This window comes from Pelophylax lessonae, assembly GCF_965119305.1.
Source record: "Pelophylax lessonae genome assembly, chromosome: 12".
Classification (NCBI taxonomy): Eukaryota; Metazoa; Chordata; class Amphibia; order Anura; family Ranidae; genus Pelophylax; species Pelophylax lessonae.
The window spans coordinates 119,417,402-119,430,991 of record NC_138779.1 but is presented as its reverse complement, the minus strand read 5'-3'; the positions used below and the strand labels follow the sequence as shown (position 1 = coordinate 119,430,991).

The 13,590-nt window shown below is 42.1% G+C and overlaps 1 protein-coding gene across 1 annotated transcript; it reads right to left on the bottom strand.

The window, feature by feature from the left end:
* Positions 1–10,645: 10,645 nt before the first annotated feature.
* LOC309568125 (urotensin-2 receptor-like) lies at positions 10,646–11,776 on the bottom strand (the record flags this gene model as incomplete). Its single annotated transcript, XM_082273728.1, has 1 exon — positions 10,646–11,776. The coding sequence occupies one exon, from the start codon at positions 11,774–11,776 to the stop codon at positions 10,646–10,648; it is 1,131 nt and encodes a 376-aa protein (XP_082129854.1).
* Between the last annotated feature and the right edge of the window lie 1,814 nt (positions 11,777–13,590).

Below are 13,590 nucleotides of genomic sequence, written 5' to 3'. Positions count from 1 at the left end.
CTAGGGATCGACCGATTATCGGTAAAGCCAATATATCGAGGGCCGATCTGCACTTTCCCCCGATATATCGGAATCGGCCCCTGAGGTTACCGATATTTCGGGAAAGTGCTGTACTGGAGTGATGCCTGCAGCTAGAGGCCTCACCCCGATACCGGCATCCATAGCCAACGGTCGGCTGGGAAATGGGAAACACTTTGTATGGCATATAAAATTCTGACAGTTCACAAAACACTCTGTACTATTTAAGTATCTTTAAACCCACATCATTAAAATGCTGTTCATACTCACTCAGTCACTATGAGATTCATTTTCTGTATTCTGCAAAAAACCTGCCCCTCCTGTCCATGTCCCCACTGCAGTTGGGGATTTTGCAGAGCAGTGTTGGCAGTTCTGCACATGCTCAGTTTTCAGTGAGTTTCTATGCTGAGCATTTCCTCCCTATTACATATGAGCAGGGCAGCCATCAGAAATTTTTACTAGGGATCGACCGATTATCGGTAAAGCCAATATATCGAGGGCCGATCTGCACTTTCCCCCGATATATCGGAATCGGCCCCTGAGGTTACCGATATTTCGGGAAAGTGCTGTACTGGAGTGATGCCTGCAGCTAGAGGCCTCACCCCGATACCGGCATCCATAGCCAACGGTCGGCTGGGAAATGGGAAACACTTTGTATGGCATATAAAATTCTGACAGTTCACAAAACACTCTGTACTATTTAAGTATCTTTAAACCCACATCATTAAAATGCTGTTCATACTCACTCAGTCACTATGAGATTCATTTTCTGTATTCTGCAAAAAACCTGCCCCTCCTGTCCATGTCCCCACTGCAGTTGGGGATTTTGCAGAGCAGTGTTGGCAGTTCTGCACATGCTCAGTTTTCAGTGAGTTTCTATGCTGAGCATTTCCTCCCTATTACATATGAGCAGGGCAGCCATCAGAAATTTTTACTAGGGATCGACCGATTATCGGTAAAGCCAATATATCGAGGGCCGATCTGCACTTTCCCCCGATATATCGGAATCGGCCCCTGAGGTTACCGATATTTCGGGAAAGTGCTGTACTGGAGTGATGCCTGCAGCTAGAGGCCTCACCCCGATACCGGCATCCATAGCCAACGGTCGGCTGTCTTGTAATGACAACCGATGCAGCTGAGAAGCCGCTCGGCTGTCATTACAAGGAGCGGGAGGGGACGTCCCCCCCTTCCGCCACCTTCCGCGGCTCGTCCAGGTCTCCCATCCCACCGGGAGATCCAGGCATCCTACCTGCACAGCCGCCGAAGACCCGATCAAAGCCACATTCGGCTCTGATCGGGTCTCCATGTAAAAAATCCGGAAGTTATGTCATGACGTCACTTCCGGGTACTCTGCGCCAAATTAAAAAAAATGACAGTATTCAAAACTAAAGCCAAAACTTGGTGTTTTGAATGCTTTTAAGTGCAGAGGAGGGGTTTGGGGTCTTTTAGATCCCTCCTCAAGAGTACCTGTGTAAAAAAAAAAAAATGTTTTTTAAATGTCCAAAAATATCGGCCGATACCAATATGCGATGACCAAAATATTGGTATCGGTATCGGCAATAAAAAAAACGATCTCGGGGAATCACTACCCCTTACACAGTTTTAGGCTCCCCCCTGGGCCTTACCACCAACATTCCCTAGGGCCCGCCTACCATGTCATCCTCCCCCAGTCCCATGTCCTCCTTCTCCACCAGTCCCATGTCCTTCTTCATCCCATGCCCTCCTTCTCCTCTAGTCCCATCTCCTCCATCCCAGGAAAATAAAGGTGAACGGTTCTAGTAAATGCCGCCCCTCCTGTCCAGGCGTGAACAGCTGAAGTACAGGAGAGGGTGGGGCCTACAGCTGTATGTGAGGGCTAGTGAGGGGCAGGATCCCCCACATAGTGTCAGCAGAGCCCACAATTGAATGGTATTGCGAGGATAGGTGGCAACCCTACCCTGTTTGGGGCCCCCTTGGATTCCCGGGCACCCTACATGTGTATAGGCTGTAACCCCCTGATGGGGGCCCTGCATCTGAACAGCCCATGTGACTATAGAGTCCCACATTTGGGCTTATACACAGCGGTAAATGACAGCCCACTCCCTCCCTCCTCCTCAATGCCCACTAACCAGCTAAACACAATGCGGGTGGGATATTACATGTAGACTTGTGGAGGTTTCATCTCCCTCTTATTCTAAGATACAGCCTGGAAGGCAGTGACACAGACTGACACAGCCTGAGACTGTCAGCAATTCGCCCACACCACGGTATTGCCAAAAAAATAAGAAATATTTAATTTCAAATATATATAATTGTATGACGATTTAAAACACTTTATTGATATTAATTATTTATTTTTACTCTGTATTCTAGAAGCTCCACCTGCCACTGTTTCCCCACACACAGGCTGGGAAGGAGCTGGGTCATGTGACCGCTGTATATCAATTAGGAAAAAAGGTACTTGCATTTTTTTTCTTTAAATAATTACAGTGCAATCATCCAAATACAGAAATACAAGGGATAATGTAAATTAAACAGTGTCTATTTAGCATCACTTTAACTATGGGCTTCCCTTTATGTAATTATAGACTGCAATATCGTTTACAGCCTTGTCTTCTTTTTCCAATGTCAAAAAATATTCATAATTTATAGTGTAAGTACTGTATACCTATAGCAGTCTTCTCTTTTTTTCTTTTAAAGTGATTGTGAATGTGTTTATATGTTTATATGTGTGTGTGTAGATAGACAGACAGACAGACAGACAGACAGATAGATATTTTTAATGAAAAACATGTCACATGTCATACTTACCTGCTCTGTGCAACAGTTTTGCACAAAGCAGCCCCGATCCTCCTCGTGTTCCCCACTGGCGCTCCTGGCTCCTTCCCACTGCTGAGTGCCCCCATAGTAAGCTGCTTATGTAATTTAATCTCAGTATAAATACAGCTGTTCTGTGAAGCCCTCAGAGGTTTGTTAGAGAACCTTAGTGAACAAACAGCATCATGAAGGCCAAGGAACACACCAGACAGGTCAGGGATAAAGTCATGGAGAAGTTTAAAGCAGAATTAGGTTATAAAAAGATATCCCAGGCTTTGAACATCTCACGGAGCATTGTTCAATCCATCATCTGAAAATGGAAAGAGTATGGCACAACTGCAACTGCGGTCCAACTTCTTTGCTTGCACAACTGCAACCTACCAACACATGGTCCATCTAAACTGACATCCTTTCCCCCCCCCCAAGTATCCCCTTCCCAGAACATATCCTCTCCCCCAAATCCAACGTCCCAGCGCTCCTCTTCCTCTTCCTCTTCCCCCTGCTAGTACAAATCCTGTCCCCTAAATCCCCCTTCAAACACAAATCCTCTTAATCACCCCCACTCCCCAAAATGACCCCCTCACAGCACAAATCCTATTCTCTCTCTGAGCTAGCACAAATTCCCCCCCCCCCCTCCTCCTCACACACCCATGCAGAGACAATTGGTAATAACTCTCCTTGTAGCAACTTCCCCAGGAAGCCTTCTGCCTTCCTAATTTACCCTTACTTAGGGTGGCTCTCTGTTGTAGGGGCGGGGGCAGGCACCTAACCTTAACCACTTAAGCCCCGGAGGATTTTCCTGCTCAAAGACCAGGGCCTATTTTGCGATTCGGCACTGCGTGAATTTAACGGACAGTTGCGCAGTCGTGCGATGCTGTACCCAAATTAAATTGACGTTCTTTTTTTCCCCACAAACAGAGCTTTCTTTTTGTGGTATTTGATCACCTGTGCGATTTTTATTTTTTGTGCTATAAACAAAAAAAGAGCGACAATTTTGAAAAAATAACAATATTTTTCCTATTTTTTATATGAAATTCCCCAAAAAAATGTAAAAATCAAAATTTTTTAACATTTTAGGCCAATTTGTTTTCTGCTACATATTTTTGGTAAAAAAAATGGCAATAAGCGTATTTTGATTGGTTTGCGCAAAAGTTATTGCGTTTACTAACTAAGGGAAAGATTTATGTCATTTTTATTGTTTTTTTTTAAACTAGTAATGGCGGCGATCTGCGATTTTTTTTTCTGGACTGCGTCATTGCAACGGACAGATCGAACCCCTGACTGACATTTTTGACACTTTTGGGGATACCAGTGACATTACTACAGTAATCAGTGCTATAAATGTGCACGGTTACTGTAAAAAATGACACTGGCAGGGAAGGGCTTAACTTTATTAGTGATCAAGGGGTTAAGCGTGTCCCTAGGGGCGTGATTCTAAGTGTAAAGGGGCGTGACTTGGATTGTAACCACAGAGACATACGATCCTACATAGCAGGATCGTATGATCTCTGCAGTTACATCAGGGAGAATGACAGGCGGCTTTGTTTACATCAGCCGCCTGCCTTTCTCCCTCTCCAGCGGGAGATCACGAGTGGCCGGCGGACATCGGAGCCGCCGGTCACTCGCATGGGGATGCCCGTGAATGAGCAGGGGTGGGAGCGCGCCTTCGGCAGCGCGCGCTTGCCCCCTGCAGGCTCCTGAACGAGCGACATAGTACTACGTCGCTTTGCCCAGGAGGGGCTGACTGCCGCAGTAAATATACTGTGGGCGGTCGGCAAGCGGTTAAAGTGGTTGTAAACCCTCACATATACTCAGTGAAGTTGAAAAGCAAGGGGGATTATAGAAGGTGTGTGGGAACCAGCCGGTCCCCAGTTTTATATACTGTGTGAAGTGACTATACTCAGGTGATACTCGGAGATGAAATAAATCATCCTAAAAAAGTTGTACCAGTCTATCTGCAGCCCTCTCTTCTCCACACCTGTTTAAAGTTCTGAATTATAAAGCTTGTCTGAAGTTCAGAAAACAGGAAGGCTGAAGTCACATTCTGCAGAACTCAGAACTGCAGAACTCGTAGCACACAGGAACAGAGCCGAGGCTGTCAATCAGCTGGATGTCCCTCCCCTGTCACTATTTTTTTCTTGGTGTCAGGAAAACTTGTCAGAAGGGATTCCTGCTGATAGCAGAGGAACAAAGTATCGGACAAAAGTGACCCTTATGCCTGGTACACACAATGAGATTATCACTCAGACTAATGATTGTTCGTTTTTTTGCATGCTAATCCCAAATCCAAAATGAAAAGTTAACTAAAGTTATGAAAATTCTCATACAACAGAATAAAAATTCAGAAGTGATGTAATGTTTTATAGTGTATTTATATTGTATTTTCGAATGACGACCATCCTGATTAATCACTTGCCGACTGCCTAACGTACATGTACTGCGGCAGGCTGGCTCTATTGCATGAAATCGTGTACCTGTATGTCATTTTGTGCAACAGCCACTAGGGGGTGCGCCCTCCCAGAGGCACGATTGAGCACCGATTGGACAGAGGGGGAGCCAATCAGCGGGTGGATCCGCGATCATCCCCGCGAGAGGCAGAAGGACGGTCTGGCAATGTAAACAAGGCAGATCGCCATTCTGACAGGGAAGAAGATAGAGATCTTGTGTTCTTGCTAAGCAGGAACACAGATCCCTGTCTTCACCTGGTCAGAGCAACCCCCACACAGTTAGCAATTTAACCCTTTGATCGCTCCTGATGTTAACCCCTTACAGTAATAGTACATATTTTTAGCACTGATTACTGTAGTAATGTCACTGATCCCCAGAAAAGTGTCAAAAGTGTCAGTCCAATTTGTCCGCCGTAATATCGCAGTCCGGTAAAAAATTGCTAATCACCGCCATTACTAGTAAAAAAAAAAAAACGCCATAAAAATATCCCATAGTTTGTAGACACAATAACTTTTGCACAAACCAATCAATATACACTTGTTGCGTTTTTTTTTTTCTTTTTTACCAAAAACCAATAGCAGAATACATATTGGCCTAAATTGATGAAGAATTTAGATTTTTTTACTGGGTATGTTTTATAGCAGAAAGTAAAAAAATTGTTTGTTTTTTTTCAAGATTTTCGCACTCTTTTTGTTTATAGCGCAAAAAATAAAAACACAGAGGTGTTCAAATACCACCAAAAGAAAGCTTTATCTGTGGGGGAAAAAAGACATCAATTTTATTTGCGGTACAGCATCGCACGACCGCGTAATTGTCAGTTAAAGTAACGCAGTGCTGTTTTGCAAAAAATGGTCTGGTCATTAAGAGGGTAAAACCTTCCAGGCCTGAAGTGGTAAAGAAAAATTTCTGTGCTTGTCCCATCGGATAATTTTGCATGAATTGTCGATATCGGCTCTAAAAAGCTGTGTACTAATGATCAGATTATCGTACCATCGCTTCGAAAGCGATTATTTTTGTACGATTTTCTGATCGTGTGTACGGGCCATTGGGGCTCTTAGTTGAGATAAATTCACGCTATAGAGCTGCTTTGTTCATATTTCATGTCTGAGGTTTACAACCACTTTAACAACTCCTCAGCCTTTCCTGACCAATGGCAATGGGAACATCTAGTGGCCATATTGGAAGTCACCTTTATGCTCTACCCTACACTAGTAGTATTTTTCGAGCTGACCCGGGAACCTATGCGCATAAGCTTTGGGCTTGTGTTGTGCTTTCTGCTTGCTTTTGAACTCACATTGTGATGGTTCTGAGATCATTCACAGGTCATTAAAAGGTGCATTTGAGATGCATTTGACCTTCTTCTGACCCACATTCAATTTTCTTCTAAGCTGCATCAACCTACTTTAAGCAGCTTCTACATTTCCATTTTATGGAGAGAGAAGCAATTCTGAAGCCAACATAAACCTCTGGGTAAACTCCAAAAAAGATATGTGCTATACAGCACCCCCCTCCTGCGCTCAGAACCTGGTCCTCAGGCTGCCTCAATCCCGGGAACTCGTGCTAATACTTGGCATCCATTATGGCTAGGCTTTGCTGCCCCTTACGACCAGGGCGGTCGACCAAACACTGTAATACAAAAACAAAGAAAGGGCGCACCAGCCTAGGGTATTATCCTCAGCGAGTTTATTAGATAAAAGTTAAAATCAGCTACTCACAAACATTCGTGAAATTCAGACACATCAATTCCATAAAGCCGCCTCATAGCAGAGGTCCAACGTCTTTACTGGAAGCAGAGGGCTGACGCGTTTCGAGGCCGTGCCTCTTCCTCAGAGCCTGATGTGCGTTGGATAGACATTTCATCCCTTTCCCTCCCATCCTAACTAATTACCAGTGCACGGTCTATAGTATAGGTACCCTCACCCAGGGTTTTCCATTAGCTCACTGAGTCATGTTTCTCAATTCTCCAAGGTTTGTTTTTAGAGGAGGTATAGTACGCGTAAATTCGCGTCCAAGGTTTTACACGCCATAATCAATAAGTCACATTTTATACATATATATATATGTATATATATATATATATATATATATATATAGTTTTTAATATAGATTTTATAATAATGAATTGTTTTAGCATATTATTTATTTTTATATATATATATATATTTTTTATTCACCATTGTATATACTGTTATTGTATATTAAGCATGTTTCTATACGTATTTATATGTGATTTAGGCTGGCTCAGCAAGTTGCATTATCGGTCTATTAGTGTGTAATAATTTTAATTATACTTTTGTAGTCTATCATATTTGATGCTTTGTATAGCAATAATATCATCACTAGTATCATTTGTGATTTCCATTTTTTCCACTTTGGTGAGCACTCCACACGATTTCCATCCTAGTGGATTTTCTATTGTTTATTGTTTTGGTTCTGTGATCTACTCCATCCCGGCCCGTATGGTGCGGGTTTCATCATGTAGGGGCGGAGTGTGCATTTGTCCTCTTCTTGCGGTGTCCGTGGGAACGGTCTGATGGGGTGGTTGTCGGATTGGATCACTCCTCTCCGCCCCTTCGGACCCGGAAGTTATGCTTCACCGCCCGGAAGGTGTGACGGGCGGAAGTTGTCACCATCTGGACGGGCGGAAGTGATGTCATGCGGTGGAACGCATGGCAATTCCGGGATGAGCGGCGTGCGTTCCACCGCTGTTCCGCCGCTATAATGTAATACGATCAATATTCAGAGGCATTAAATCAACAGCGGACCACTAGACCACCAGGTAATGTGCCTAATACTATTACTCTTCCTGCACGTTCATTGGATTACTCTTGACAGTCCATAATCTGTCACATTAGTTTGACATATTGCCCGCCTGCAGGAACTGTGTGTATTTACATATATACATATATATACAATGACATAAGCAATGCTCTGATTACTATTTTGTGCCGGATTGTTCCTACATCACCGCAAGAGGACGACTTAATGCCCTGTACAGCATGGACCGAGTCATGTACAGGTCTGTCTTACTATACTATCCTAAATGTACTATTTGTCATGTAATGAAATGTTTATGATGAATTGAGAAGTTATTGTGGACTGATCAGCTCACCAGTGGAGTGAATGGTCGCATAGGGCCAGCAAATTACAATTGAGATCCGCAATGTTTTTGGGCAAGTAGTTGTGTAGCCACGCCCATTTGGGCGATATCTCCTCCCACATCCCCAAGGGTCATGTGGAGGCCTGGTCCTCCATACCATATTTAAACAACGGACTAGACCATGGTCTCCAGGCTCTGAGGAAGAGGCACGGCCTCGAAACGCGTCAGCCCTCTGCTTCCAGTAAAGACGTTGGACCTCTGCTATGAGGCGGCTTTATGGAATTGATGTGTCTGAATTTCACGAATGTTTGTGAGTAGCTGATTTTAACTTTTATCTAATAAACCTCTGGGTGCAGATCCCTATGCTAAACCAGGGGGTAGCAGTGTACATGTATTGGCTAGGGGGGGGGGGGGTGTATCACCATGAAGGGCTGGCCAGAATTACAAATAATTTGGTAGGTAAAACAGTAAACATATGTATTTTAACCATGCATAGCTGATTTCTTGGAGTTTTACAGAATAGATGAACTAGAAAAATGTTTTACCAAAAGCAGTTGTTCCAAGCCCTCTACCCCAGGCACAGGTGATTGATGGAGAGGATTTATTCCTTTTGTCATCAGCGCTGATGCATGAGTACTGTTGTAAAGAAAGTCAAAACACTAGAGACAGCATGCTGTTTGCTTTATAGGCAGAGATACTGTTGAACTCGGCCTTCCCCCATGAGGTGACTGCGGAGAACGGAGATGGCTACGGGGTATTTGTGTTATAGAGAGTCTGCCAGCTCTTCTCAGTAGCTCTTTCTACAGGATTTATTACTTATATCCAAAGGCACTCAGACTAAGTAAAAATAAAAGATTATACACAAAAGGTACATGCTATATTTTATTTGATGCTCCTGCTCTCATTCTTCCATAAGAACTAGGTCATGAATGACTTATGGTATACGGCCCTGTTCAGAAGAAAAATGGGCCCACCAATAGATAAACGAGGAATATCTCAACTGCCCAGTGCATCTACCCCAGCAACAATAATGTTATTCTAGGATAGCCGTGATCACGTTAATAATATAATAAATACATGCATTTCACTATATTCTACAGTATATACAGTCATAACGGTTAGGCCCCTTTCACACTTTCACCCTCCACTCCCCTCTATGTAGTGGCGGGTGTCAATCAGCATGTGTCCGTTACACCTGCCAACATCCAATTCCTAACCCATCCATCTGGTGGTTCGGATGGCAGTCGGGTGTAAAGGGACAGGAGGTCCATTTACATCCACCTGCCCATAGAGGAGAGCGGTCTGTGTCTGCTCTACATAAGCGGAGGAGGCACAGACCAGCCATCCACCTGCTCAGCAGAGATCAGCAAACTCCAACAGAGCCTGCCCTGTGTGGATAGGTATGTGTGATGTGCCAACTCCTATCCTGCTTGCCCTGTGTGGAAAGGGCCTTCGTGATTATTTTGTCTTAATTCACACACTGACCTGTTTCATGCAAACTCCAAAATATGGTAAATCCTCTCCTCTTAGGGTGCACTCACAATAGACATGTTTGAACTGAACCATGCCTGAGTTTGACTGCCCTCCACTCAGTCACGTGTTGATCTGCACCCACACTGGACTATAAGCAAATGTTCCCGGGCACATTTAGATCATCACCTTTGCCAGCCAGACCACAGTGATCCCTGCTTCTGTGATCTTTGGAGAGTCCTATGCTCAGGTTTGGTAAAGGGAACTGTACTGGACTGCAAGTGAACCATTCCCAGGACCTCCTCTTCCAAGTAGTCATAGGCATGGTTGGGTGCACTCACACCACACAAACAAACCGGACCAAGGGGGTGACCCATGCCTAGGCACAGATAAAACAGCCAATGTAAGTGCACCCTTAGGCCCTAGAACCTTCTGTCAAGTATATTTAGTAGGTAACCTTGTAATATAGGGTGGCTGACTAGCTGTGGTATATTGTAAAAAAGGGGTCTTCAACATATAGAGCCTGTACGTCCAGAGGTGTTTCTGGCAGTGTTAATAAGTTATCCTACTTGTCAAATTACACTAGTTTTACTAGATTAAAAGTTTAACAAACATAAAATCTTATACAAAGCAAAGTGGAATAGTTATATTTATTTATTTTAAAAGCTGAAAAGATTACTTGGAAAGAATTGAGACATTTACATGGGGTAGAGATAAAGATACATACTTAGGGGTACTTGGTATGTAATTGTTGTAAAAACGGATTACATTACATACATTAGAAAAACAATAATGAAAAACCTTACCTCCTGTTCAAACTGAATGCTGTGTTGTTCCTGCCAGCTTTGTATTGCTTAATGTAACAGTCTCTGTACCCTGGTTGCTTCCTCCTGACAAGGATCTTTTGGCAGGATTGTCCAGGTAGCCTGTTCCCCCCTTAAGGCTAAGGGATCCGAGTCCTCCCCTTTGCCTATTGCGAAGATATTCCTTGTAATTTCTGCTTAGTAAAGTGTACAGGAAGGGGTTGATGCAGCTGTTGCCATAAGTTAGACAAGTCACCAGATTAGTCACATAGATCTCAGTTTGAACAGACAACCTCAGCTCCTCGTTGCTGTAGAGAGGAACTAGCAGCCATATCCAGAATGGGAGAAAGCAAGCCCAGAAAGCAAGCACAATAATGAAGATCATCAGTATCACTTTTTGCTTTGGAGATCTTGGCAGCTCTTTATTTATGAGGCTTTTGGTTTGAGATATCCAATAAGCTCTTGCCAGTTTGGTATATAAATAGCCAATAATTACCCCAGGAGCAAGGATGCTCGTAGTGAACAGCACTGTAAGATATATCTTATATTGTTCATCGCTCCATGTGGGGGTACATAATTTCCGGACTGTACCATTGTCTAGAATCCTTTCTTCTTGATGTATCATTAGCATCATGGGTAATGTCAGAAGGAAGGACAACACCCAGATTGCAAAGGCCAGGGTTTTGCGGTATCTCCTAGACCCTCGAACAGTGTTAAAAGGTTTACTCACTGCAATATATCTCTCAGTGCTCATTACTGTCAAGATGAAAATGCTGGCATGCATGGTCAGAAGGTCCAGGCTCAACAGAACTCTACAGCCAACCTCTCCAAAGTACCAATCCTTTACAAAGCTGTTGTGAACAATAAATGGGATGGTTGAAAGATATAACAAATCAGCCAATGCCAAATTAAGTATGTGGATGTACATCGATGTGAATGTTGTGATTGAGATACAAATTACCACTAGAGTGTAAAAGTTGCCAACCACACCAGCAACACAAATTAAGGACAGCAAGATGCCAATTACTGATGTTCCGATCAAATCATTGTTAGATATGTCTAAGAAAGCTCCTTGGTTCGTATTATTGCTGGAAATGTTTCTAAAATGGTAATCCAGGTAAATCTGATCTAACGACTCCATAGTCTCGTATTATCTCTTGAATATATGAGGCTCCTGCAGGTGTCGGATATACTGTAGTAAAAACAGAGAAGATCTGATATTCACAATGATCGTGTTACCATTCCAAACAGTCAGACAAGAAGAATGAGTATAGAGACCCTGTCACCAACTTAAAAACTGCAAGTGAAAGCACAGAAAAATCTAGTAATTTAAATGCTTGCTTGCAGTGTTTTTTTTTTTTCTTTCTATTAAAGATTATGTTTTCTTCACTCGCAATATGGCTTTGAACTTGCTACAAAATTTGACTGCTGGAGGGAAAGTCAATTCTCTAGCAGTGCCCGTTCCCTCCTTGGATGTCATAACCATTTCCTCTTCTGGGAGTGTCAAAATACTCTTAGACCTGACCCAGGGCTCTGCATGTCCCTTTACCTATCTTTATTATATTTTATGTAGCTGCAGAGGAGGGAGTGAAGGGGAATGCTATAGAATGTCACTTGAGTGACCGCTATGAGTCTGCTGAGGCTATTACCCATGGTGGCAGCCAGCAGCATTCTTGGGCTTTTCGACATCTACACAAAAGAGGCCTTTACATGCCAATTACATGTCTAAAATACTTTAAATGTTGGCTATATACTCCAAGCTTTGGCTCCTTGTATACTACATCTAGTAATGAGAAGACCCCTATAAATGCCCATTGGTGCCTGTCTTAGGGAGAGCTCGGTAGGATGCATTATGCAGTCACTACACCTTGTACTTGGTCTACATTATCTTATCTTTGCCTTTGACTGTAATACCAATTCTAAATGTTATCATTTCAAATATCTATACATTTTGTACCTGAAGCCTTGTATGACAGTATTTGTACTCTGGATACTCCCAATAACAGCTTTCTGATTAAAAAAAAAAAAAAATACTTTGAATGTTCACATAAAAATTTTTTTGAAGGTTTTCATGTTCCATAATAAAAATAAGTTTGCATAAAAAATTATACCCTTTAAATGTTCACATAAAATTATGTAAAGTTTGTTTTTTTAAATAAATGGTCTAGTGCCAGGGTCTCTTTAACTAAAACCTATTTTTGAAGGTTTTTTATGTTCCATAATAAAAATACATTGAATACTGGCTTAAAAAAAATATATAAAAAAAGTATTGAAACAGTTGTTTAGGATAATGCTAATATTTAGAAATGTATAATTTTGCATAAAAAATGATACCCTTTAAATGTTCACATAAAATTATGTAAAGTTTTGTTTTTTTTAAATAAATTGTCTAGTGCCAGGGTCTCTTTAACTAAAACCTATTTTGGAAGGTTTTCATGTTCCATAATAAAAATACATTGAATACTGGCTTAAAAAAAAATATAAAAAAAGTATTGAAACAGTTGTTTAGGATAATGCTAATATTTAGAAATTTATAATTTTGCATTAAAAAAAATGATACCCTTTGACCATGAAACAAAAACATATTTATGTTTTAATTTGTGTATGTCTAAAGATAAATATTTTTATTGTTTTTCCGTGCTTAATAATTAAAAACATATTACATTCAGTATACAGTATATGCTCCGACATGTATTTGAAGTGAATAAATCAGTTAAACTAAAACCTAGTAAAATAAAAGTATCAAGTAACTCTTGCCTAAGAGCAGCCATTAAGTTAACTACATACAGTTCCTCCCATTTTACTGACAGGCCCACCAAAATGCTTCTAGTGTTTCCCAAAGATATTGGCATGCCTTTTCATCCCATATACTACATGACAGTGACCGGACCTTTCAGTACGTTGCTGACAGCTGCTTCATTTTTCCAAAAATCAGTGCATGGGCAATGCAGGGAT